This window comes from Stegostoma tigrinum, chromosome 3 (assembly GCF_030684315.1).
Source record: "Stegostoma tigrinum isolate sSteTig4 chromosome 3, sSteTig4.hap1, whole genome shotgun sequence".
NCBI lineage: Eukaryota > Metazoa > Chordata > Chondrichthyes > Orectolobiformes > Stegostomatidae > Stegostoma > Stegostoma tigrinum.
The window spans coordinates 97313882-97341208 of record NC_081356.1 but is presented as its reverse complement, the minus strand read 5'-3'; the positions used below and the strand labels follow the sequence as shown (position 1 = coordinate 97341208).

Here is a 27327-nt window from a genome sequence, read left to right as displayed (position 1 = left end):
CAAAGAAGGAGAAAGCAATATTTCCTAAATACTTTAAAAGTACCCCAAGTTAGGACTCAACCAAAGGATAACTTGAAAGAATCAAGCCTGTGCAAGTTCAAAAAGGAAAGCACGTGGAAACCATTCCAGAATGCAAAAGCATGTTGAGGGCTACATGGGTTGCAGGAGGGAGGAAATGAAAGGGAGAAGCACTAGAAGTATATCCAACATGCAGACAGATGTAGATATGGCCACTGGTACAGATGAATTATTTTCCTGATGCTGATGCAACAGCATTGTATTAAGAACTGACCTGGAACATGCTTGCCATGCAAGTCAATTTGGATTTTAACACCAGATATGACCAAAAATACAAACTAGATTAGCACCAGTGGCCATTAATAATCCATCACACTGTTTAAATGGCTCTAGTCAAAGTGGGTTAAGGTGCACTTGAGCAGAACTGCAAGTGCAGGATTTTCATTTTAAAAGGCAGCATGCATATTTAAATGAAATGACAACTGTGTGCAAGGCATTTGCAGTATCCCACCTGCTGTAGTCGATTCTTCTCCATCTGCAGCTGTTGGTATTAAATATGGAGTTAGTAAATGGATAGAAATTATCAAAACATGGTACAACTGTCAGCCAAAATACCCATGCATGAATACTTGCAACACTTAATCATCTGGAAGCCACATCCGATCTAAAAATATTCAGACAGCATTACAAACATTTTAAGTTTGTCAAACTAACAGACTTTCAGATGTTTACAGCAACAAAAAAGACAATTTGACATTCAAATTCAAGCCCAGATTTTAATTGATTAAATAACTGACATAATTATCAGGATATGCTATCAAACCATGCCTACGTGACATGATGCTTCCCCCGTACAATTTTTTTTTATTAATTAAATCTATGTTTTGAATCAACCTGTTCAGGGATGTTACTTCATACCTCTGGAGGAGGGGGAACTTGAACCTGGGCCTCTCAGGTCAAGGGTGGGGACAGTAGCACTGTAGAACAAGGGTGGCCTCCCCTGCACCTTATTGGTATCTCTGTTCAATTAGCTCCAACCTGGAGCAGATCCTGAGAAGAAAAGGTTTTTCTCAAGCTTGATGTAAAACAGGTAGAGTTTGCACCACAATTGGTGAGGAAATGGGATGGTAAAGCCCACTGAATTCAATCAAGGAGAGGGGCAGCTCACAAGCTTCCTGTTGCTTTCTCAACTCTGTCAAAGTTCAGTCTGGAGCTGGAAGACCCATCGTCATGCTTTCCAGACCAGCATCAATTGAAGCCCTTAAGTGGGTAATTAGTGGTCATTTTAAAGGGTTCATGGTGTCTCTGCTGGTATTAATTCAGCAGCAGGCAGTCCTTTTGCCATGTGGGGACACAGTAAATAAAACAGCATATGCAGCTTGTGGTTTCCCAAAGGGGACTGGGAATCCCTTATTCAAAGGAACTCAGTGCCTGACGAAGGCTCCTGGTGCGTTTGGGACCAATTGAATCCTAACTTGTCTCTCCGTCCAAGGTCCTTGCTCACAAGCTTTCCTTCCCCAAGCATCACAAAAATCCTCCTGCCATGATTTGTGGTCTGGCTTGCTGTGTGATCCCAGACCTCCAGTGGGTTTGATCTCATGGCTACATTAAGACACTGGGAAACAAAAGTGCAGGGTTGGGCAGGATATCCACCCCGTGGCTTTTGAAACTGAAAGGCATTTAAAACAGGCAGACCTTCTCAGAGTAGACAGCATAGATCTCACAGGCAGGATTCCTGACCATTAAAATCCTCTCCAACAGTATTGGACTAACAATCTGAAATCCCACACTAATGATTCCATCATGCTGGTTGGGGAATTTAAATTCAATCAATTAAATAAATTTGGAACAAAAAGATAAAAATGTTGACCGAAAACCAAGTTGAATCATCAATGGAACCCAGTAATGTTTTTTAAGGAAGGGAATAAATCATGCTCAGCTGCTACCGAATGTAGTATGTAGGATCAATAGCTAGTGCTTATAGCCAGGCTGCAGCATCAGGGATATCAGATCATATGGAATGAGGCCTTGAACAGAGGAAGTTCTGGTGAAAGCTCTTGTTGTTTTCTTGAACCATCTTTCTCAACGAACAGTGTAAATGTTTGTACAACTTCAGTGTTCAATCTTCCTCAATCTATGATTCCCAGAACTATTATACTACTCAGACATGGAAGATATTTGATCTGCGGCAAAATAATATTCTCATAAATGCACTTTGAAATGGCTTGGCTGACCATCTCAGTTGCATTCAAGATGATGGTTATGATAAAACTGCATCAGAGATAATAGGAACTGCAGATACTGGAGAATCTGAGATAATGAGGTGTAGAGCTGGATGAACAAAGCAGGCCAAGCTGCATCTCAGGAACAGGAAAGCTGATGCTTTGGGCCTAGACCCTTCATCAGGAATGAATTTTTGATGAAGGGTCTAGGCCCGAAATGTCAGCTTTCCTGCTCCTAAGATGCTACTTGGCCTGCTGTGTTCATCCAGCTCTACACATTGTTATCTCTGATAAAACTGCAGCAGTTCAAGAAGGCAGCTCATATTCTCCAAGGTAAGTAGGGACGGGCAATAAACATAGGACCTTGCCAGTGACACCAAGATTCCATGAGTGAATAATTGAACAAAATTTGCTGGAACAGGTACAATGAACTACATGGCGTTCTTCTGTGTTGTGTAACTTTATGATACAACGAGAAGAAATTTCTACAACTTACAGTTACACCACAGTAGCTTCAAATTTGTATGTTTTTCTTCCATTGAACTGGTGTGAAAATGAAAAATTCTGAGTTGGATATATAAAGTTGAAATTCTAAACCCTTGATGTAACTTTAATCAAATGCAACCCTCACATGTATGAGAAAAAAACTGAAGATTTTAATTAGCATTTCAAGTGCTTGACGAAAGACAACACTCAGTTATATTTCTGAGTATTTAAAGAACATAATGCAAGCAATGAATTTAATATTCATTTACTGGAATCATAGAACATTGTATACTACAGCACATAAGGGGGCTATTTGATCCTTTGAATCTCCAATGCAGTTAATTGCATTTCCTAGCTCATTCCACATAGATTGGGAAATTATACTCCAGGTACTTTCATACAGCAGGTTGTAGATCCTGATCAATCTTTGAGTAAGAATATATTTTCAATCTGATGTCTTTAGTTCTTTTTTCCAATTACCTTAATTGCATGCCATCTTGTTCTCATTTCCTCAGCCATAGAAGATTATACCAGGGCTGAACAGTTTGAGTTATAAGGAGTAACTGGAAAGGCTGGGATTCCTTTTCGCTGGAGTGATGGAGGTTGAGGGGAGATTTTGTCTAGGCTTATAAAATTATGAGGGGCATAGAATAGGTGAATAGTCAAGGTTTCTTTTTCCCCCATGGTAGAGGAGTTTAAAACTCGACGGCATAATTTTAAGTTCAGAGAAGAAAGATTTAAAAGGGACCTGAGGGGCAATTTTTCCACACAGAGAATGATTCGTACGTCGAATGAATTGCTAAAGTGGCAGGTGAAGGAACCGTTATAATATTTAGACGGCATTTCAACAGCTACACAAATAGGAAAGGTTCAGTGGGGCATGGACCAGGTGTTGGCTGGTTTAGTTTCAGAAATCTGGTCAGCATGAATGAATTGGACCAAAGGGTCTGTTTCTGTGCTGTATAATTCCATAACTTTATGATTTCAAACACCTCTATCACAATCTCTCTTAGCTTTCTCTGTACTAAGGACAATAACCTGAGTATCTCCAGTCTATCCATATAACTATAATACCGTTCTAATAAATCTTTCCTGCACTGTTTCCAAGCTTTGAGGATCTTCTTAAGTATGATGTCTTGAACTGAATATAATATTCTCTGGAGATCATAACTATTGTTTTATTTTAGTCATACAGTCACACAGCTGTGTAGCATGGAATCAGACCCTTCGGTCCAACTCATCCATGCCAATTAATCTAGTCATATTTTCCACCATTTGGCCCACATCCCTCTAAACTCTTCCTACTCACATACCTATTTGAATGTCTTTTAAATGTTGTAATTGTGCTAGTCTCCATCACTTCCTCCGGCAGCTCATTCCATACAAACACCGCCCTCTGCATGAGAAAGTTGCACCTTAGGTCCCCTTTTAAATCTTTCCCCTCTCACCTTAAATGTTTGCCCTCTTGTTTTGGACTCCCCCACCACAGGGAAAAGATGTTGGATATTCATCCTATCCATACCTCTTATGATTTTATAAACCTCTATAAGATCACCCCTCAGCCTCTGATGCTCGAGGGAAAATAACTCCAGCCTGTTCAACTTCTCCCTATAGCTCAAAACCTCCAATCCGGGCAACATCCTTGAAAATCTTGACTGAACCCTTTCAAGTTTCACAACATCCTTCCCACGTCAGGGAGACCAGAATTGAAAGCAGTATTCTGAAAGCAACTGAATTAATGTCCTGTACAGCTGCAACATGACATTCCAATCCCTATACTCAATGCACTGACCAATAAAGGCAAGCGTACCAAACACCTTCTTCACTATCCCATCTACCTACGACTCCACTTTCAAGGAACTATGAACTTGCACTCAAAGGTCTCTTTCTTCAGCAACACTCCCCAGGATCTTCTTGTTAAGTGTATAAGTCCTGTCCTGATTTGCATTTCCAAAATGCAGTACCTCATATTTATCTAAATTGGTCTCCATTTGCCACTCAGTAGCCAATTGTCCATCTGATCAACATCCCATTGTACTCTGAGGTAACTTTCTTCGCTGTCCACCACACCACAGTTTTGATGTCAACATAGGTGTTATGGTTATTAAGTTGCAGACGACACCAAATCATTTATATAAATGTTGAAAAGCAGTGAACCCAGCACCGATCCTTTGGCACACCACTGATCACAAGCCTCCAGTCTGAAAAGAAACCCTCCACCACCACCACCCTCTGTCTTCTATTTATGAGCCAGTTCTGCACCTCAAATGTTTAGTTCTCCCTGTATTCCATATGTTCTAACCTTGCTAACAGTGTACCGTGCAGAGCCTTGTTGAAGCCTTACTGAAGTCTGTATAGATCACGTCCACTGCTCTGCCTTCATCAATCCTCTTCATTACATCATCAAACACTCAATCAAGTCAGTAAGACACGATTTCCCACACACAAAGCCATGTTGACTATCCCTAACCCATCCTTGCCTTTCCAAATACATGTAAATCCTGCCCCTCACAATCCCCTCCAACAACTTGCCCACCACAGATGTAAGGTCACCGATCTCAGTTCCCTGGCTTTTCCTTGCCACCTTTCTTAAATACTGGCATCATATTTGTCAATTTATAGTCTTTGGAAATCTCACCTGTGACTGTCAACAATACAAATATCTCAGGCAAGGGGCCCAGCAATCACTTCCCTCGCTCCCCACAGAGTTCTAGGATACAGCTGATCAGGTCCCAGGGATTCATCCACCTTTATGTGTTTTAAGATGTCCAGCACCTCTCCCTCTGTAATATGGGCATTGTCCAAGATTTTGCAGACAATTTCCCCGAGATCTCTAGCTTCAATATCCTTCTGCACAGTAAACACTGATGCAAAATATTTGTTTAATACCAAGGCCATGTCCTTCGGTTCCACACATTGGGTGGGTTTTGTACAAGTACAGAATCACAACATAGCAACAGCACATTCAACCCATCTTATGTGCACCAGTTCTTTCAGTTTGTTTCTCCATGGGCAATTATTTTATATGATGCAGTGCTGTATGCTTTGTAATTTTTTTTATATTGAACCCTAACCTGTCAGATCTTCTGTGCATTGGGAATTCCAGCAACTTAAGAAAAGTGACACCACCATGTTGTGAAATGAAGTGCCTTTTCACCTACAGCTACATCCAGAAATGGCTGGAGGCATTGGATACTGCAATGGCTGTGGGGCCTGACAACTAAAGCTTGCACATCCTGAAATAGTTTATCCTGGTACAGCTACACCACTGGCACATGTCCAACAAAATGGAAAATTGCTCAGATATGTCCTGAATTCAAAAACCAGGATGATTCCTAACGGCTAATTAGCCCCACCAGTCTATTCTCAATCATCAGTCAAGTTCTCCAACACAGCGATCAAGCAGCACTGATTTACCAATAGCCTGCCCAATAACACTTATTTTAGGTTCCACCTGGGCCACGTTGCTCCTGACTTCATTACAGTCTTTGACTGAATATGAACAGAAAAGGTGAATTGCAGATGAGAGGTGAGAGTGACAGCACTTGATACCAAAGCCCTGTTTGACAGAGTGTGGCATCAAGGAGGCCAAACAAAACTGGATACAGTGAGAATGGGGAGAGGGGGCGGTGGTGTAAACTGTCTGGTAGTAGCAGGTACACCTGGTACAAAAGGAAGATGGTTGTGGCTGTTGGAGGTCAATAATCTCAGGTCCAAGACATCTCTGCAGGAGTTCCTCAAGGTAGTGTCCAAGGGCCAGCCACCTTCAGCTCTTTTGTCAATGACTTTGCTTCCACTATAAGGTCAGAATTGTGGGTGTTTGATGATAAATGGACAATGTTCAGCATTCAGCACCGTTCATGACTCCTCAGATACTGAGATCATCCATGATCAAAAGTAGTACAATCTGAGCAAACTCTAGATTTGGGCTTAGATGTGGCAACTAATATTCACGCTGCACAAATCCCAGGCAATGTCAAACTCCAATCAGAGAGAATCTAAACATCACCTCAGAACATTCAATGGCTATACCATCACTTTATGTCCCAATATCAACATTCTTGGGATTAACATTGACCAGAAACTGAACTGGACTAGCCAAATAAACACATTGGCTAAAACAGCATGTCAGAGCCTAGAGATCCTGCCGCATCTAACTCGCTTCCTGATTCCCTGAAGCTGTCCATCATCTACAAGGCAACAAGTCAGGACTGTGATGGAATACTCCCCACTTGCCTGGGTAATGCAGCTCTGACAGTGGAGGAGGCCAAGGATGGACATGTCACCAGGGTAGTGGGAGGGGGTGTTCACGTGGATGGAAGCTGCAAGGTCGGGTTGGTTAGGGTGTACAGGACACAGATGCCCTGCAAGATAACAAAGTGTGAAGCTGGATGAACACAGCAGGCCAAGCAGCATCTCAGGAGCACAAACGCTGATGTTTCGGGCCTAGACCCTTCATCAGAGGCCCGAAACATCAGCGTTTGTGCTCTTGAGATGCTGTTTGGCCTGCTGTGTTCATCCAGCTTCACACTTTGTTATCTTGGATTCTCCAGCATCTGCAGTTCCCATTATCTCTGATCACAGATGCTCTGCAAACTGGTCCCCGAGTCTGCGTTTGGTCTCCCTGATATAGAGTAGACCACATCAGGATTCAATCGATGAGGTTAGATGAAGTTTTTTTTATTCATTCACAGGATGAGGGCATCGCTGGCTTGGCAGCATTTATTGTCCATTACTAATTTTCCAGAAGGCAGTTAAGAGTCAACCACATTCCTTTGGTCTGGAGGCACACATAGGCCAGGTCAAGTAAGAATGGCGGTTTCCTTCCATAAAGAACATTAGTGAACCAGATGAGCTTTCCACAGTCATCATCAGAGTCTTAATTCCAGATATTAATTGAATTCAAATTCCATCTTCTGCCATGGCAGGATTCAAACCTGGGTCCCCAGAGCATTATCTGGGTTTCCGGGTTAACAGTCCAGCAATTACACCACTAGGCTGTTGCAGGTGAATTTCTGCTGAATGTAGAAGGATTGTTTGGGGCCTTGGATTGAGGTGAGAGAGGAGGTATAGCAGCAGATGCACTTCATCTACCCTCATCCACTGTATCCATTGCTCCCAATGTGGTCTCCTCTATATCGGGGAGACTTAACGTTGACTCGGGGACTGGTTTGTGGAGTATCTGCGCTCTGCACACACCGACCAACCTGACCTTCTGGTTTACGTCCATCTTCCTTCTCACCTGTCTGCTTCACCCTCCCCACTGACTAACCACAATAACCCCCCACCTACATCACCAGCTTCAAACTCTTTCCGGCCCCAACCTGTCCATATTCCTACTCACCTATCTGCTCCACTCTTCCCACTGACCTCCACAATAAACCCCGACCTGAATCCACCTATCTCCGTCTTACTTACTCTCCCCTCAGTCCCACTCCACTTCCCGACTTATTTCTGGGCTCCCCTCCCCTTCCCCAACCCTGAAGAAGGGTTTCAGCCCAAAACGTTGACACATTCACCATACATACAATTTAATATAATCATCGTCAACTTGTAGTCATTTTCAACTAAAAATGCTCTTATTGTTCAATCATAAAACATCATTCTGAAAACATTACCCCGCTGCTTTGAAATAAGACTGATTTTTCTTGCATTCAATATTGTACAGAGAAGAGGATGAGAATTAATGTTAACTTTGTGACTTAATGTGCAATCAGTAATGCTCAAACCACAGCCTATTTTACATCTCCAATAGTTTTTATTACCACTGAAGTTAAGATCCATTACAATTTTAAAAAAATTGAACAGCTACAAAATGGGTTGGCAATTCATTGTCACCTGTTGTACAAGGTCAAAATTACTGCCAGGATCTTTGTTCATCAAAAGTTAAAAATACCTAATCACATACAATGGCAGGCGTGGCATGATATAAGTGATTTCACTGACAAAACCCGTTCAGCCGTTTTCACCTGATATATGTAATTTCTAGTAATTATCCAAGCTTCTATCCACACAGTGGGTTGCCTGAGGGAGTGCTTCCATAGCTAACAGGAATTTTAGGACAGAAGCGAGGAGGAATTAGAGTATTTATACTCCTGCGGCATTATTGGGAGAAATAAATAATTTTGACCCTATGGTTCCCAATGCATACTATCACCAGTGAGTTCTCTTAACGAAACAGTAACTGACCATCATAATTAGTTGCCTCTCTGGATTTTTGTTAAACTGCCAATATGGCAGGAAGAAACTATGCAGACCTCATTCTAGTTTCATCTAGCAATTCCTGCTTTTCTAAAATGAGCATTTTAGCCAGGCATGCCCACTTAAATGGATATTGTGCTTGAAGCCAAATTGGATGAATAGGAAGAAAGAGGCACTATCATTGGTGATAATGAAAATGAGGTAGTGATAGCGGGTAATGGGTATGGGGAAGGTGGCGGTGGGGAAGGGTTGGTGAGCTGGTGTGTGTAGGGATGCTGACGGTTGGTGGTATATACTTGGGGATGATGGGCTGTAAGAAACATGATTTGGGTAGGTCATAGAAACAGAACCAGTGAAAACCACATTTTCCCTACAAAAATGATTCCAAAACAGCCATTTATTAGCTGTTTCTGACTCTTTTTGCTATTTCAGCCAGATAAAATGAATATCAACCACTACAAAAACAGAAAAATCAGAAGCTAAAACGAAAGGTTAAGAGGACATCCATAGAAGAGAAAGAGAAAAATAAGTAAAAGGGCACATGTAAGAGAAATAGCAACATAAAGGCAACAGGGATAGGTGAGCAAATAGTCGTATTCCATGAATTGTGTTTCATTATGAATGTATTAATCATATACATATACATGTACACATTAACATTGTTTTCATGTATATGGGGATAGGCACAATTGTTTTCAGGAGAAGGAAGTTTGAAGAAGGGAGTCAACACACTTGTTTTGCAAACATAATTCATTTCTCAGCTTCAAATAATTTATTAATGGTTTATTCTCTGTTAACGTGCAAAACTCACAGCAGTATACAGATTAATGCAATGCAATGGTGTGGTGTTAAATTGTCAAAACAATTGGCAAGAGAACCTGAATGCAATTCACCACAGCAGTTTCAGGATTTGAATTCAAGTTTAAAAAGAAGAAAACTGAACATCAGTGAAATCAATCTGTTGCTTGGCATAAAACCTTTACTGGCTCATGAATGCCCTTCATGAAGGAAACTAACTGCCCTTACACAATGTGGACCATACTTGACTTCAGACCACAACCACATGATTGACTCTTAACAGCCCTCTGATGTAGCCTAGTTATGCACTGAGTTGCATGAGCCTGGCAATAAAATGCAGACTATTCAGGATTTAAATAAAAAATATTTGATTAAAGCTTTCCTGATAACAAGGTAGAGAAACTGGCCAATGCAACGCTGAAGTACTGCAGCATTATGACCGGCTAGCAAGTGTAATTACATCATGACAAGTGAACACACAGTTCCTGGTACAAATGTGGAGGCTGGCAGAACAGTTTGATACAAATATAACAACGGGAACAAAGGTTGGCTATGAGACGAAATGAGTACCAACAGTAGTACCATCCTGTCATTTTTCTGATGGGAAGCTGCAGCAACTGAATCATGCCCAGAAACTGTACTTAATGTTGTAGCAAAAAGCAATTTACTGTAATTCTGTGCATATGTTCTATTAAACAAAATAAAACATGAAATAAATGTTAAAATAAAAATAGAGCTTACTTATTAGTAATGGTGTTAAGCAGCTAATTTAGCATCTCCAAATGAAAAAAAACTTCCTTACTTTTAAAATGTAGCACTACAAAATGCATTCAGTAAACAGACCAAATTTGTTCAAAAAGTAAAAGGAACCTGTACACAATGCTTCCCGAAAGACATTAAATGAAATAGAGTCTGTGAGCAATATTAATTATGCAGCAGACAAGGGTAAACTAAGAATATTTTAATCAATAATATTTTCACCTCCAGGCAGAAGAAGGGCTGATGGGAATATTTACAAACACATTTATATTACGGTGAAGGCTGAGTTAGGGAATCTTCAAGTGAGTTTATAGATCCTGGTGGGAGCCAACTATTAGGGAGCATAGTTGTATTAGGAAGATTTTGCAGATGACAGCAGAATCTAAGGATGAAGACTGAATCAGCAGCATTTTCAAGATTTTGGCTCAATTAGGAGCTTGGAATTTTTCTTTCACATTCTCAGAACAGTTGAGAGATCAGGTTTCAGCTGGGGTCCCAGGCCAAAACGTGAGGTGTGTATTAACAAATTGTTAGAAGCAAGACACAGAGAGTGCAGAGGCAATCAGGAAATTAGGACTCCAATTAGCTTCTGAACTCACATATTTCTTCTGACCTCAACACTTCACTTACCTTCAGCCACAACCTCATTATCTGCCTGCAACTCCAAGACATATTTACTGCTGCTTGTCCCTTAACATTCTCTCTAAAATCAGACATGATCTCTTTAAAATCCACTTATCAATAGCATCCTATTATTTTGCTCCTTTCCATGCACTCCACAAAATATATTCCTTGCTCTTTATCCTCATGGTTTTCCATAGCAAAGTCACCTTCACTCTTGTAATATTCCCATCTCATCTTTAGGCATTCATCTTGGCATGCCCCCCTGAGCATTTTCCATGTATTCATTCTGTTAAAGACAGATTGCATGCTTAAAACAAATATCTCTCCCGATTCTTAATATCTGTCCATATGCAGATTGAAGGGTCTAGGCCCAAAACATCAGCCTTCCTGCTCCTATGATGCTGCTTGGCCTGCTGTGTTAATCCAGCTCTACGCCTAGTTATCTTATATCCAGACTGAGGTTCACTTTTCCCCTCCTTCTTTCAAAACAGCAGGAGTGTTATTTCCCACACCCCACTCTGCTTGTGGATTCTGAATTAATATGCACTGCTACAACAGCGTAGGAAAATTAGCCCAGTAGTAGGTTTTATTTCACACATTCTGTGATGTGGGGATATACTTCACAATACACACTGAGATAGAATCAGAAATGATTAAGAGATTATTTAATTAGTAACAATTTAAGTACAAAACAACTTAATTACACTGGATGAACAATGTCCTTGCTTTTAAAGGTGGAACCCAAATTATAAAGCTGGTGTTAGCAGTTCGGAATTTCTTTATGGAAATGGTTGATTAGCTAGGCAATTGTAGAAAATTCATAGTTTCTTCTCTTTAAAAACAAGGTCACATGAGAAAGTTTTTCAGGAGTCTAACCTCTGTTCCATTGTTTTTTTGTATGCTAGAGTTAATGGTGTAGAAATTGACAGTAGAGTTGGTATGTAGCAGCACCAACCCCCAAAAGAAATGCTATTTCAAAACTGTACAGCTAAAAACACAGTTGGTTTCAACGCTGGAATTATCACCCTATGCTCCCACCCTTTTAACTACCCTCCTAAGGAATTGAGGAGTCAGGGTGTGACTGGGAATTGCGTGGCAGGAGCTGAATGCGTGGGCCATGCCCTGCAGCGATGGTGGATTGAGTGCGGGCCAGAGCGACGACAGCAGTGGGAGCAGGACGGTAAGGCAATGACAGTGACAGCAGCCTAGCAATTGGAGCAGCGCCGGCACCATTGTGGAGATGGGATTTGGGACTCTGAGATCTGGCCTATTTTTTTCTTGCTTAAATTTTGGCTCTGTTAAATCTTATAACTGTGGTTTTTGTAACCAAGTGGATGCCAGTGAATGGCGACTTCGTGCACTTTTTGCTGTACATATATTCCTATACCTAATAAGTAAATCTAAATACATCTAAACCTAAATCTAACCAAGCTTCCTGAAGGGGGGAAAGCGACAAAGACGTGCATTGCAGCTAACTGTCTATGGCTCATTCCAGAGGTTTGGTGGACATCCTGTAGGATGGGTACAACTTGCAATTCCTTGGTGTAATGTTTTTTCTTGTAGATGGTTGTCTCTGTAGAAGGGTTCAACACAACAGCTAGCGTTTCAGGTGCATCAGGAAGGACATTCCCTGTAAGTTACACAATTGCACACATGCACAGCCATTCTGTTGTTCCACACATGGCGATCAGCATGCTAATGCAGATTGCAACATTGATTTCCAATTGCCACGCATGGACCTTGAAGGTCTGCATGGGAGACAAAAAAAAAAGAGGAAACGTTGCTCAGAAGGTACTTGAGTATTGAGCTATGGTTGATGATAGCTTTCAAGAATTTTCTGGAAGGTTACTGCTAGCCACATACACAGCAGCCTTCTTTGTTTAGGCTGCTAAATATGTTTTTAAAACAGTCATGAAATATATGTCTATATATCGATGTGGATTAAAATTGGTTCTCACTTCATTCACGACAGAAGCAACTGAGACAAGTGTGAGAATACATAAATGCTTTCAGTATATTAGAAACCAGAGTGCTAAAATTACTTGCTTTCAGCTGTGGGACATTAGAGAGGAAGAGGTGGGAATTATGAGTTGGCAACAGTTGAGAATGAGGCAAGAAATGGAATTATGGAAGGTTGAGGACGGATAAAAATGGTGGCCATCTTGAAGATGGTGAGGCTTAAACAACTGGAAATTGAGCCTGGAAGTGGAGGGGGCTAGAGAAACTGTAAAAAGAAAATTAAAAATAAAGTTGTTAAAAGCTTATCAATTAAAGGCAAAGCTGCTAAAAAAAAGATAATATTTGTTCAAAAAATTCTGGCCCAAGTCCTTGAAAATATTCAGGAACCGTGTATGGCCACCCAGTGGGCACAGCATGTTAGTACATGGAAACTTTCAAAAAGTGACCAGGAACACGTATTTCACACGGCTGTGGGAATTTATGATGGAAAGTCAACACAAAAGTGGGAAAATAAAGCATGAGGGCAAGAAATAAGGTGTTATTGGCTGAACATGTGTGCAAATGCAACATTTTTAATAAGAACTAGATACAAATGTGGTACTGTTCAAAAGTCCAAAACTTCACATGGCTAATTTTAAGTGCCACTCTCTGTCGCAAATTACAGTAACAGCTTATAAGTGGCATCAGGCCAGTTATCATTTTGTTCACACTGACAGCGGCATTTTAAATTCGATATTGGGATGCAAAAGAACACAATTATAATGTTCACATACAAATGTAAGGTTTAGCAGAGAACCAAAGAAGAGAGTTAAAAAGGAGAGGGAGATTTTGAGAATGATTAGCGGTTAACATAAAATGGAGCTCAAAGGTTTTATAAGTAAATACTTGGTAACAGTTTGCAAGGAAAACTTGCATTGGATTATGCAACTCTGAAGTGGCATTCTTTGATAGGATAAGGAGGGGCAAGAAGTAAATTGCTCCATTTTAAACAGATTACACAAAATTTAAAGTTTTGAAAAGCATGAATGGTTTCAGTCCAGTAAATAGAGGGGAAACTGATTCTAGTGATAGAACGATCAATAACCAGAAAACACAGATTTAAAGCAATGGCAAATGAACCAGAAGAGTTTTGTCATCAGTCGTGCAAGTTCTTGTGATCTAGAATGCAATGCTTGAAAAGGTGGCAGAAGCACATTCAGAAGGAAATTGGACAAGTGCCTGAGAAGAAATGTTGCAGAACTTTGGGGAAAGAATAAGGAGGTGCATCAAGATTGACAGTTCATCCGAAGAATCAGCATCAGTCTGATGGGCTGAGTGGGTTCCTCATATGTTGTATTATTTTATGCAGTAGACATTGTATCCTCCTTCTGCCCCAACAAATATATTTGAGGGTAGGGTGCACTGGAAGTAAAGCAAGTGATATTTCCACTGCCTTCACAGCCACACCTTACCGTGTTGTATATTGTGCAGGTAGTCTACCCACCCTTAGGCCTGTTGAGCCCCCTAAGTGGTGGGTTAATGGCTATTTAGTGGCCATATTCTCCCTCAACTGCTTTTTCAAGATAGGGAGGAACAGGCTGAGGCAAGGTTGGTAACCTGGCAGTTTTCATTGAGGGTGTTGCTGTTGGACAGGAAGATGAGATACCTCCTTTGTGAAAATTTCCTGTCCCAGTGAGCAGCACCCACAGTATCCAGTCCCCTTAAGGGTTGACCTACTTTAATTCCACACCCCAGCATATCAAAACCACCCACTTTTCCTGTGCTGGGGCTGATGCCAGGGCTGTCAAAATCCCAGACTCAACTTCAAGTTCCATCAGTGTTCTTTCTGCAGGACAGCATAGCTGGCACTTGAATCTGCTCATCATGTTAGCCAGCAGATCCTTAAGATAAGGGGCAGGAGGTTTACAGGGGATGTGAGGGAAAACCTTTCATATAGAGGGTGGTGGGAATCTAGAACTTACTGCTTGTAAGGGTGGTACCGGCAGAAGCCCTCATATCGTTTATGAAATAAATGTGACTAGATCAGTTCAGGATATCTGGTCAGCATGGATGAGTTGAACGGAAGGTTCTATTTAAGTGCTGTGTAACTCAATGACTGTAAGTATTCAGATGTGCATTTGCAATGCCAAAATGTACAAAGCTATGGGCCAAGTGCTGGAAAATGACACTAGAGTAATTCGGTGGTTGTTTTTGCAAAGTTCAGATTTGATGGCAGAAGGGCCTTTTTCTTTGTTGTAGATCTCAGTGACTCCAGGGTAGCACATCGTTCTCAGCTGGGCACGCATGCTCCACTCTGAAACAACTCAGGCTGTTACCAGCATTATATCATTGCAGGGCAGTCAGGTTTTCATTAAGCAGGCTGGCAACCAGCTTTTGCTTTGGAGTGGTGGGATGCAAAGAATACAATTTCCCATGAAATTCAGTCCTATGATCCCAGAGAAGTGGATTAAATAGGGTGTTCTTAAAGGACTACTGGCGGATGTTCAGATTTAATCATCTCCTCCATTTTAAATTCTGGGATTATGGGAAAAAATCCCAAGTGCTCGTGCATGAGAGAACTGTCAAGATTATTCAGGCTCGAGCATGAACTGTCAGCCCTAGTGTAAGAGCAGTTTATCTTCCTATTGGCCTGAGCTTGAGAGTCTCTCAACAATGCCTGCATACAATGTCAATAGCATGCTTGCAGCTCACTATGTAAACTGTATGTAAATGAGGCTTAGGTCTCAAGTTAAAAATCACATGAACACTTACAAACTTGAAGAAGAATTGAAGGTGGTACCTTCAAAGTGGGAGATTAAAGTCATCAATACATTATTATGTTCACAACATCCACAAATTTCAATTTGAATCCTATCACCATTGCAGCTGCTTCTAATAACTTTTTTTGGCATTAATGTTAAACACTTGATGTTTGCTGGTGACAAAAAAATGAATTCCTATGAATGCTAATTTTATTCCATGTCTCTACATTCCAAACCACCTTTCACTCCTGGTCAAATAGTAAGAATAAAAGAATCTCACCCAAAACGCAATCATTTGCACATATGTAGTCACTGACCTCAATGTTCTGCAACTTTTCTCAATTTTGTCAGTGCTAACAACGTTAATGGTCCTCTGTTAATGATATTACCCTCCTAAAATGAACCCAAGCTCCAAATGGGCCATTCCACATGTTTCTTTTACTGTTGAAGTCAAGACTTAGATCATAGATCATAGAACTCTTACAGTGTGGAAACAGACCGTTCGGCCCAACAAGTCCACACTGACCCTCAGAGCATTCCATTCAGACCCCAGCCCCCTGTAATCCACCTAATCTACACATCCATGGACACTATGGTCAATTTATCATGGCCAATCCACCTACCCTGCACATCTTTGGACTGTGGGAAGAACTGGAGCACCTGGAGGAAATCCATGCAGGCACAGGGGAGAATGTGCAAACTCCACACAGGCTTGAGGGTGAAATCAAACTCAGGTCCCTGGTACTGTGAGGCAACAGTGGTAACCACTGAGCCGCCCCAAGGAAGAGACAGCTGCACAACGTGCAGTCAGAACTGAAAGCATTTAATTCGTGACCAGAATCCTACAAAACACGGTCAGAGTGGGGATTGAACCCATGACCTTGGCATTATTAGCAGCACACTTTAACAATCTAAGCTAACCAATGCATGCTGGCAAGTCAGCAGAGCAGAAGGTGAAAGGGTCAGGGAAAGCAAATCTGCAAGTTGAGGAAATGTAGGGAGTAGGATTCGCATCTACGCAGGGAAACACCAACAGATTTCACATTCATTGACGTAACCACTCGGTCACGACTACAGGTTTCCCATTGTTTCCTACTGTAGGACTTCAGAATTGCAGAACTGCTAATGCCTTAATTATTCTACCCTATAATCGCTCAGATTTTATATGCTTGCACCATCCAAAATCCTGATTTACTACGTCTTCAAATTTGGTAATGGGTGTAGCCTGTTTTCTGAGTAATAATGATTGTGATTTACTGGCTGGGGGAAAGACTTGGAATTAGTGAATTTGTTAATCTCTACGTTTACTAGCTCATTTGCAATTCCAATGGAGTCACAGTTTCAGAAAACAATACATCATTTGCAGAAGATTCTTTTTTGAGTTTAATGCTGTAGAACTCTCAAATTATATGACTGCATCTTACTTAGGGAGATATCTTATACTCTTCTTTTGACATTATTTACTATCTATGTTCATTATGAAGTTCTTTCGATGCCTACATTTAAAGTTATCTGCCATTATTTTTCTTTATTTCAGTCCTAAAAATGAACCCGCTCTCATCACCTATGATATTCTGCCTCACTCTCATTCCATGAGAATAATAGCTCACAAGAGGGCAGAAAGGGTAAAGGCAGGCAGTGTCCTACCTGACATTTAGCTCCTCACCGGTTGTGAGCAGAGGACCCTGAATCTGACCACCATGAGCAGACCTGAATTGCTATCAGTGGTTGTCCTTGACTGACTGTGCCTTAAACCCTGAGCAAAAGCTATCCTCCTTGATTTGACCAAGGCCTGCTGTCAACTATGATGAGCTTCCTGGCTTTGTGCCTACTCTGGATGATACGGAAAGACAGCAGGAGCTACAATGATAGTTGCTGAAGCAGTCCAATGTAGCCCTGAGGGTTCTTAAAGGCTGGCAGCATGTCAGGTGTCAATGCCCACGGACATGGGTGCATGGGGCAGGTACCCTAGTTTTGAAAATGGAGGTCGTTATAAGCAGGTAACAAACTGAATTCACAAGGAGCTTGCTCTGTTCTCTTTGTCGAATATTCCCAACATCAAATTTGTTAGGTGGCTTTGGCAAGAGGGAAAATTGAATATTAATGAGGCAAGTTGGACTCACAAAATTCCCGCAGCATGGGAGCATGCCATTCAACTATTCAAGTCCACAGCAGCCCTCTGAAGAGGACCCCAACCAGGCCCATGCCTTACCCTAGACTTTGTTTTTAGCATAGCAAATCCACCAAATCAGCACATTTTTGGACTGTGAGAGGAAACCCTCACAGACACAGGGAGAATGTGCAAACTCCACACAGACAGTCACCCAAGGCTAGAATTGAACCTGCATTCCTGGTGCTGTGAGGCAGCAATGCTAACCACTGAGCCACCGTGCCAACAGTAAGTAAGGTGCTTCATAGTCATTAATCACCACCTACTGCAACTCTCTGCTACCTAGTGAGAATCTCAAAGCACTGTTTTTGAAGAAAAATGCACAAGTTGATAGGGTTGTAAAAAAGGTATATGGTGTGTTGGCTTTCATTGGCAGGGGAATTGAGTTTAAGAGCAGTGAGGTTACGCTGCAGCTCTATAAAACTCTGGTTGGACCACACTTAGAATATTGCGTTCAGTTCTAGTCCCCTCATTATAGGAAAGATGTGGAAGCTTGAGAAATGGTGCAGTGGCGATTTACCAGGATGCTGCCTGGACTGGAGGACAGGTCTGATGAGGAAAGGTTGAGGGATGTAGGGCTTCTTTCATTGGAGCGAAGAAGGATGAGAGGTGACTTGATAGAGATTTACAAGGTGATGAGAGGCATAGATAGAGTGAATAGTCAGAGGCATTTTCCCAGGGTGGAAATGACTATGATGAGGAGGCATAATTTTAAGGCAATTGGAGGAAGGTATAGGGGAGATGTCAGAGGTAGATTCTTCACACAGATAGTGGTGGGCATGTGTAATGCACTGCTGGCAGTGGAAGTGGAGTCAGATACTTTAGAGGCCTTTAAGTAAATCTTGGATAGGCACATGGAGGATAGTAAAATGTAGGGTATGCAGGGTAGATTGATTTTAGTAGAAAAATAGGTCAGCACAACATCGTGGGCCGAAGGGCCTGTACTATACTGTACTCTTCTATGTTTTATGTTCCAAATTGCTCCTGATGTTGAAGCAGGTTTATGATTAGGGCTAGCTAGGTTTAAGTTTTGGGTTAGGATTAGGGTTAGATAGACTTCATCATTCACGTCACCAGATTTTGCCACACATTTCACCATTGCCAACATTGCTTAGATGCCTATAAGATATCACCTAGTATGTCCAATGCTTTCAGACATTTTTTGATATCACGTGCTGTTAAGTAAATTGGCTGAGGACTGAAAATTATGATGATCAGAACCTCAAAAGAAGGCCAGGATGAATCATTTCACTTGAGATTTCTGGCAAGTCTTGCCTCTTATGCTGATGCATTGGTCTCCATTGTTGTTGAAGGTAGGAACAATTTTGGAGGCCCCTTTACTGCTTTGTTGTTTGATTGTCCATCAATACTTAGGACCTGTCATGGTAGCACTGCAAAGATTTAATGTGATTTGACGATTATGGGGTCACTTCTCCTGTGCTGCTTCTGCTGTTGAACACACATAGAGTGTGGATTAGTAATTTTGCCAAGGTATGGTTGGTACTGCTCCATCATTGAACCAGGATTAATCCCTGATCATCACAGCAGAGTGATAGGCACACCAGGTCTTGACAATAAAGACTGCATTGTAAGACAATTCTATTGTTTCTGATGCTTCACAACACCTCATATATGCTCAGTTTGAAGTCGCCGAATAAGTTCCAAATTTATACATGTTAGCTTAGTGATGCTTCCACACTCAGTGATTGGTTTAATCAGTGTGAAAATGTTTCTGCAGCTCTAGAAGGACTGTGCAATAATCTCTCCTCTCAATACTGCCATGGAGAGATGCACTGGCAACCAAAAGGTTTTGCCTTCTAGTCGGTTCTCTCACCAACTGCTACAGCGAGATGCAGATATGTCCTTTAGGGCTTGACAAACTTAATCAGTAGAGGTACTGCTGAGCAGTGAAGGTCCCACTTTGAGTACATTATATGCCTTTGTGGCCATCAATGCTGCTTCCAAGCAGTGTTCAAAATGGAGGGCTACTGTTTCATTACTTGGAGGATGCAGAAGCTGATAGTAAACCAATCCAGGTTTGATCTAACACCACGAGTCTTCATGAGGTCTGGAATCCATTTTGAGGATATCTGGGGCTACATATTCCTAACTGTATACCCTGCAGCCCAATGGTATCAATGTGGACTTCACAAGCTTCAAAATCTCCCCTTCCCCCACTGCATCCCAAAACCAGCCCAGTTCGTCCCCTCCCCCCACTGCATCACAAAACCAGCCCAGCTCTTCCCCTCCACCCACTGCATCCCAAAACCAGCCCAGACTGTCTCTGCTTCCCTCACCTGTTCTTCCTCTCACCCATTCCTTCCTCCCACCTCAAGCCACACCTCCATTTCCTACCTACCACCTCATCCCACCTTCTTGACCTGTCTGTCTTCCCTGGACTGACCTATCCCCTCCCTACCTCCTCACCTATACTCTTTTCTCTACCTATCTTCTTTTCTCTCCATCTTTGGTCCACCTCACCCCCTCCCTATTTATTCCAGTTCCCTCTCCCCATCCCCCTCACTGATGAAGGGTCTAGGCCCAAAACGTCAGCTTTTGTGCTCCTGAGATGCTGCTTGGCCTGCTGTGTTCATCCAGCTCCACACTTTGTTATCTCTGCACTGTCACCTCTGTTAGTGTTACAGCATTGATCCAAGCATGATTTGGATATTGGTCTGGAGATGAGTCTAGCATATTGACTAAGATATGTTTCCTTTATTCTTCCATATGATGTGAATGTCACTGACAAGACCATAAGAGGCTACTTAAGAGTCAAAAATCAATTGTTGTGGAGCCAATTGTAGGCTACACCAAATAAAGATTGCAAATTTCCTTCTCTGAAAATGACATTAGCGGAACAGATAGCGTTTCACAATGATCTGATAGCTTAATGATCTCCAATTTACTCGCTAGCTTTTCCATTCCAGGTTTATCAATTAATTGAATTTATATTCCCCTTTTGCCTTGGTACCGTCTGAAAGCATGGGTGGAAGTTTCCAGGCCTTCCAAGAACCTTCTGAAGGGCACAGGAGCGAAAATTAATTGGGTAGGAGGGAGACATTTGGTTTCCTGGTAGTGGGCTCAAGTTCTACATTTGAGTTGTCAGTACTTTTCAGGTAGGTCAGCTTTCAGCAGGACTCTCTTTTGCAATCATTAGCATGTTATGAATAGTCATCATTACCTTAGCTTGTTGGAACAACATTCGTGGATGTTATTAGTCTTATTAGTCCAAAACAGGAAACATGGCTGTTCACAAACTAACCATATATACTAGATGCATACCTTGCAGGATAGGCTTCTTCCTCAAGTACCAAAGAGTGAACCGTCTTCCTTTTTTTTAGTTCCTTCATAAGCAATCTGTATCTTTATGCAACATTTATAGTTTTAGGACTGAAGTCATTCCACGTCAATCAGCTCATGAGAAGTCTCAGCTGCACGCAGTCTAGATTGTGGATGTTCAATGTTTAAACTGTTAGGGGTGGAATCTAACTGAATCAACAAGCTAACCCCAGCAAGGCAGCCATATTGAATGATGCCAGCAAACATGACAGGGGTAGAAAAATGGGGCTGAACTCAAAATGGAGGTCAACCTTTTGTGGCTGTATCCATGCAAGTCTTTAAAGAATAGTAATAAAAATGATCATTCTCCCAATAGGTCCATAGCCTGATGATGCCTGAGCTACTGAATGCTGTAGCTCCTTTTCTGTTTGAACCCAGGCAAATGTGTGAGAGGCAGTACCACCGTGGTGCCAGTCATGTCACATTGGGGGCTGCAATGAAGTGACCGTCATCAATTACACCAGAGGCATCTAATGAAGATGCCTAGCATTTAACCTCCTATCTGACAATCCTGTGTAGTGGCAACCTTACAATGGTAATTCACATACACAGGGGCACTGTTGAGCTGACAGTAGCAAATAGTCTGCTGGCACACAGAAGATCATCCATAGAAGCCCTACAGTATGGAAACAAGCCTGTTAGCCCAACAAGTCCACACTGATCCTCAGAGAATCCCATACCCCTATAATCTACCTAAACTACACATCTCTGAATACTCCAGGTAAATTACCATGGCCAATCCACCTAACCTGTACATCTTTGGACTGTGGGAGGAAACCAGAGCACACGGAGCAAACCCACGCAGGCACGGTGAGAATGTGTGAAATCTACATAGGTACTCACCCGAGGCTAGAATTGAACCCAGGTCCCCAGCGTTGTGAGGCACCAGTGCTAAGCACTATGCCACCATGCCACCTTTAGTGGCATTGGAGCCAGGCTCTCTGAGCCTGTTAATGGTGCTGCTCTACATCCACATCTGTCCAAACTTCCTCATCTGTTGAGATGGATTCTTTTCGCCATTCCGAGGGAAAAGAACTTCCACCTCTCCTGGACAACCTTTAGGAGAACCTTTGGGGAGGCATCACTAAAACGTGGCACTGGATTTCCTTTCAAATGTGGTGCCTGGAAATTGGAGTCTAGATGTTCCGGTCAGGATTTAGAACTTATAAAATTTGGAGTTTTTACTCACACACAAATAAGCATGACCCAACCCTGAGCAGATGTCCTTTTAACATTTAATGCCTACACACTGAATCTGAAAATAAATTCTGCCTCTAGCTTCTACAGCATTAGTCTCGGCCTCTGGGTTACCACCACACTGCCATTCTCATGAACATTGATAACATTAAGAAACTATCTCAATTTAATTTTAGAAAGGGTGGAAGAAAAAGTGTGTCTAGAAGTCACCCTGCAGATCTTTTTCACAGCCTTTCAGTTAAGCAGGACACTGGCAGGCTGAATCTATTCCTCTAGGTTGGGAACAATATATTGTGGAAATCAAGTAAGGAAGATGTAGAAATAAAGTAATTGCAGGGAAAAAAAGTTCTAAAAAAAATCAGTGGTGACTGAAGCTCACGGAAATTTTTATAATTAAAATGAATTGTCAGCCTGAGCTAACAAGGTGTAGAGCTAGGCCAAGGGGCATCATAGGAGCAGGAAAGCTGACGTTTTGAGCCAAGACCCTTCTTCAGAAATTTCTTCTTCCATTTCTGATGAAGAGTCTAGGCCCGAAACATCAGCTTTCCTGCTCCTATGATGCCCCTTGGCCTGCTGTGTTCATCCAGCTCTACACCTTGTTATCTCAGATTCTCCAGCATCTGCAGTTCCTACTATCTCTGATTTGTCAGTCTTGCCTCTCATTCTCATTTAAGCAATAGTTATTCATTCCACCTGAGCAAAGGGCTAACCTATCACTTCACAAGCTTTTACTGAAAATAGAACTATTTATAAGTTAGACCCAAGTTAGACAAAAACATCTAAGTCCAATATTGTCTCCAGCGCCAAATTAAATGGATGAAAAAGTATCTCAACTCAGTTTTTGAGGACATAAATGGTTTCTTCAGTAATCAATATTCTCTTTCTCTCAATAATATTTCAATCAAGTTACCAAACCCAAATACAAAGCATAATATTTTATAATGGAAATTCAAAGGGATTATTAAGAATGAGATTACCCAATGGATAAATCACCACAGTAACATTAGTTCTACCAACCACTATCAGTATGTCAGCAAGTGTTCTTTTAAAAAAAATCTGAATCAGAATGGTTGTTCTGACATTTGCAATTTGTATTTTGTCAGTGAAATTGGAACCAAGCCAGGGTAGAAATGGCTTTTTAAAAAATCAATCTGTACTTTGTCCTTTGCATCTGAGATATCCCCAACAAGGGTTTAGCTACATGCAAGCAAGCCTTTGTTTCAGTTAATACCATTCAAAACAAAAGATTCTTGCAAGTTCAGTTTTTAAATATTCATTCCGAGAATGTAGGAGTTGATGCCATGCTCAGCATTTATTGTCTTCAGTTTTTCTAAGAAGATGGTAAGGAGCCACTGGCTTTATAGAAATAGCACCAGTGTATGTGCAGGTGAGGATTGTTTTATTCTCATTCACCCACTACCTTTTTACGTGGTGACGTTTGTGGTTTTGGAATGGATAGCTGAAGATCGCTTGGTGAATTTCTAAAGCATAGTTTGTAAATAACATACCTAGCAACCAAAATCTGATGAATCAAGAAAATAGGTTTTTAGACTAGTGCCGGAGGTCAATCAAATGGATTGTTCAGACCCAGGTGTTGTTGAGTCTCTAGAGTATTGTTTATGCTATAAACATCCATGTCAAAGGGCAGTATTCCATCAAACTTCTGACTCATGCCTTGTAAATGGCAGACAGGCTCTGAGGATTCAGAATACAAATTAATCACAACAGAATATCCAACCCCTGACTTGATGTAATTGCCTGCTCATGTCTATTGCCAGTCCAATTAATCATCTGGTCAATGTGACCTCAGGATGGCAATGTTGGGGAAATTAGTGATGGTAATACCATTGAATAGCAAGGAATAGGTGGTTGGAATTTCTCTTTTTGATAAGATCATTGCTTGCCATTTGTGTTGTGTGAATGCTGTTTGTCACTTAACACCCCAAATTTGAATGTTGTTAGTGTCTCAGTGCGTGCAACAACCTGAGCTAACACTGTTCAAACTTCAACATTGGGCCTCACCTCTGCTTTACATTTTTCTTTTTCCTTTCTTTTATATCCAGAAGTTCTCTTACACACAATTGTATGGTTTCTTCTCCACATCACTAAATCACCTGTAGTATTTTTCATCTATTAACCACCACTGGTAAATCACCCATGTTTTCTAATTGATTTATTTACGTATACAGCCCATTAAGGGCAATGCAGACCATCAAAGGTGAGGGAGAGAGGAAGGGGGTATCTCTGTGTTTATAATAAAAGAAAGGTTATTGAGGAAGTAGCTGAAAATGGTTGGTCCAAAGACATTGGGCTAGGAGGATTACTCCAGTAAAATCACAATTATTCTTTCCTTCTGATTCACATTCACATCAGTTTTACTGGACCTCGTCAATGGCACATTCAGTTGATTATTTGCTGGGTGTCAAGTGTATTCATGCTTCTAGAATTCATACTGCTACAAGTTATTGAATATTTCTGAAGTGGAAGTGGAATCTTGTCTAACAAGGGACACAAAGGGTTATCAAGGGTAGTTTTGATATGTGGAGTTGAGACCACAATCAGATTAGCTATGACCATTTTAAATGGTGAAACAGGCTTGAGTGATCAAACAGCTTACTCTTGATCCTAATAACCGCAATGGTTACATGGTTATTGTGAGACCTTTAAATCTCAGATTTTTATGGAATTCATATCTCATCACCTGCCCTGATTGGATTTGAGCCCATATTCCCAGAACACAAGCCTGACATTCTAAATCATCAGTGCAGTGACATCACAACAATGCCACTGCCTCCAAATAAATGAGCCTTACAGATGGTGGATGCACATTGAGGGAGTCAGGAGGTAGGTTCATTGCCACAGAATTCCTAGTCTTTGACTTTCTCTGTGGCCAGCTATATGGCTGGTCCAGTCCAGTTCCAGTCAACGTTAATACCCAGGATGCCAAAATGTTGATTACAGGGGGCTTCAGCCAAGGTTATGCCAGCGAACTTCCAAGGATGGTGGATTTTTATTGGAGATGGGTCATTACTTGGCACTTGTGTCATGAATTAATTATCATATTAACTGTCATTTATCACCCAAAGCTGAGTGTTGTCCAAATCTTGATTCATATCTGAATAATTGTGAATGGTGTTGAACTGTACAATGATCATTGACATCCTAAACCTGAAGTTTTAACAGAGGGTTAGACATTAGTGAAACAACTGAAGATGGTTGGCCTCCACACACTACCCTGAAGAATTCCTGCAACTAGAAGAAAGAAGAAAGAACAATACAGCACAGGAATAGGCCCTTTACTGCCCATGCCTCCCAGTCTGTGTCGACACATTTTGCCCTTCCATAGTAAAACTGTCTTCACTTAGAGAATTTGTATCTCTCCATTCCCTTCCTATTCACACATTTGTTAAATATTGCTGTGGTCTCTGATGAAGGGTCTAGGCCCGAAATGTCAGCTTTTGTGCTCCAGAGATGCTGCTTGGCCTGCTGTGTTCATCCAGCTTCACACTTTATTATCTATGTTCAATATTGCTGTTGTGTCTGCTTCCACCATCTCCGCCAGCAGCGTGTTCCAGGCACTCACCACACTGTATGTGAAAAACTTGCCTTGCACATCTCTTTTAAACTCCCCTGCTCTCCCCTAAACTGCCACACTTTGAGTTTGCGTCCTCTAGTAATTGAGCCTTCCACTCTGGGAAAAAGCCTCATGCGTTTCTAGTCTATCCATGTCATTTACAATCTTATAAGCTTCTATAGGATCACCATCAACCTCCTGTGTTCTAGTGAAAACAAAACGAGTCTATCCAAAGTTTCTTCATGGCTGAAATCCCCCATACCAAGTAGCATCTTGGTAAACCTTTCCTGTACCCTCTCCAAAGCATCCTCATCCTTCTGGTAACATGGTGACCAGAACTGTACACAATATTCCAAGTGCGGCCAAACTGGAGTTCTTTAAAGCTGCATGCCCCTTTCAATGAAGGCAAGCATGCCATGGGTCTTTTTCACTACCATATCTACTTGCGCTGCTAACTTCAGTAATCTGTGGTCCTGCATGTCCAGATCCCTCTACATTTCAATACTCTTAACAGTTCTGCCATTTACTGTATAATTTCCACCTCTACGTGATGTTCCACAATGCATTATCTCACATTTGTCCAGATTAAACTCCATCTGCCGCTTTACTGCCCATGCCTCCAACTGACCTATAATCTACTATATCCTCTTACAATCCTCCTCACTGTCTGCAAATCCACTAAGCTTTGTATCATCTGCAAACTTACTAATTAGAACAGTCACGTTTCATTTACCTAGACCACAAACAGCAGAGGTTCCAGCTCTGATTCCATGTAGAACACCACTAGTCATAACTCTCCATTCTAAAAAGCATCCTTCCACTGCCATCCTCTGTCTCCAATGACTAAGCCAGTTCTGTATCCATTTGCAAGCTCAACCCTGATACCATGTGACTTCACGTCTGGTATCAATCTGCAATGAGGGGCCTTGACATGAAGTCCATGTAGACATGACTGGTATCTCTTGGGTTTTAGATGCTTTATCTCCCAATAACAACTGTGTTCCTTTCTGCTGTGTACAATTCTAAACAGTGAAGAGTTTTCTCCTGATGCCCAGTGACTCCAGTTTTGCAAAAGCTCTTTGATCTTATACTTAGTTGAAAGTTGCCTTGATGTGAAGGGCAGTCACTCTCACCTCACCTCTGGAGTTCAGGTCTTTTGTCCTTGTTTGAAGCAAAGTTCGAGTGAGGTCAGGAGCCAAGTGACTGGGAGAACTCAAACGAGAGTCTGTGAGCAAGTTA

General features: G+C 41.5%; 1 protein-coding gene across 11 annotated transcripts in view; it reads right to left on the bottom strand.

Annotated features, from left to right (window-relative positions):
- The window catches only part of LOC125451166 (EGF-like repeat and discoidin I-like domain-containing protein 3), a 213558-nt gene that overhangs the window by 124348 nt on the left and 61883 nt on the right, over positions 1-27327 (bottom strand). For 9 of the 11 annotated variants that reach the window (XM_048527963.2, XM_048527970.2, XM_059644765.1 and 6 more), the window contains one exon: positions 530-559. The exons of the other annotated variants lie outside the window; for them this stretch is intronic. In XM_048527963.2, coding sequence (XP_048383920.1) covers positions 530-559 — 30 coding nt within the window. The remainder of the gene's footprint in view (positions 1-529; positions 560-27327) is intronic. 11 annotated transcript variants of the gene reach the window in all.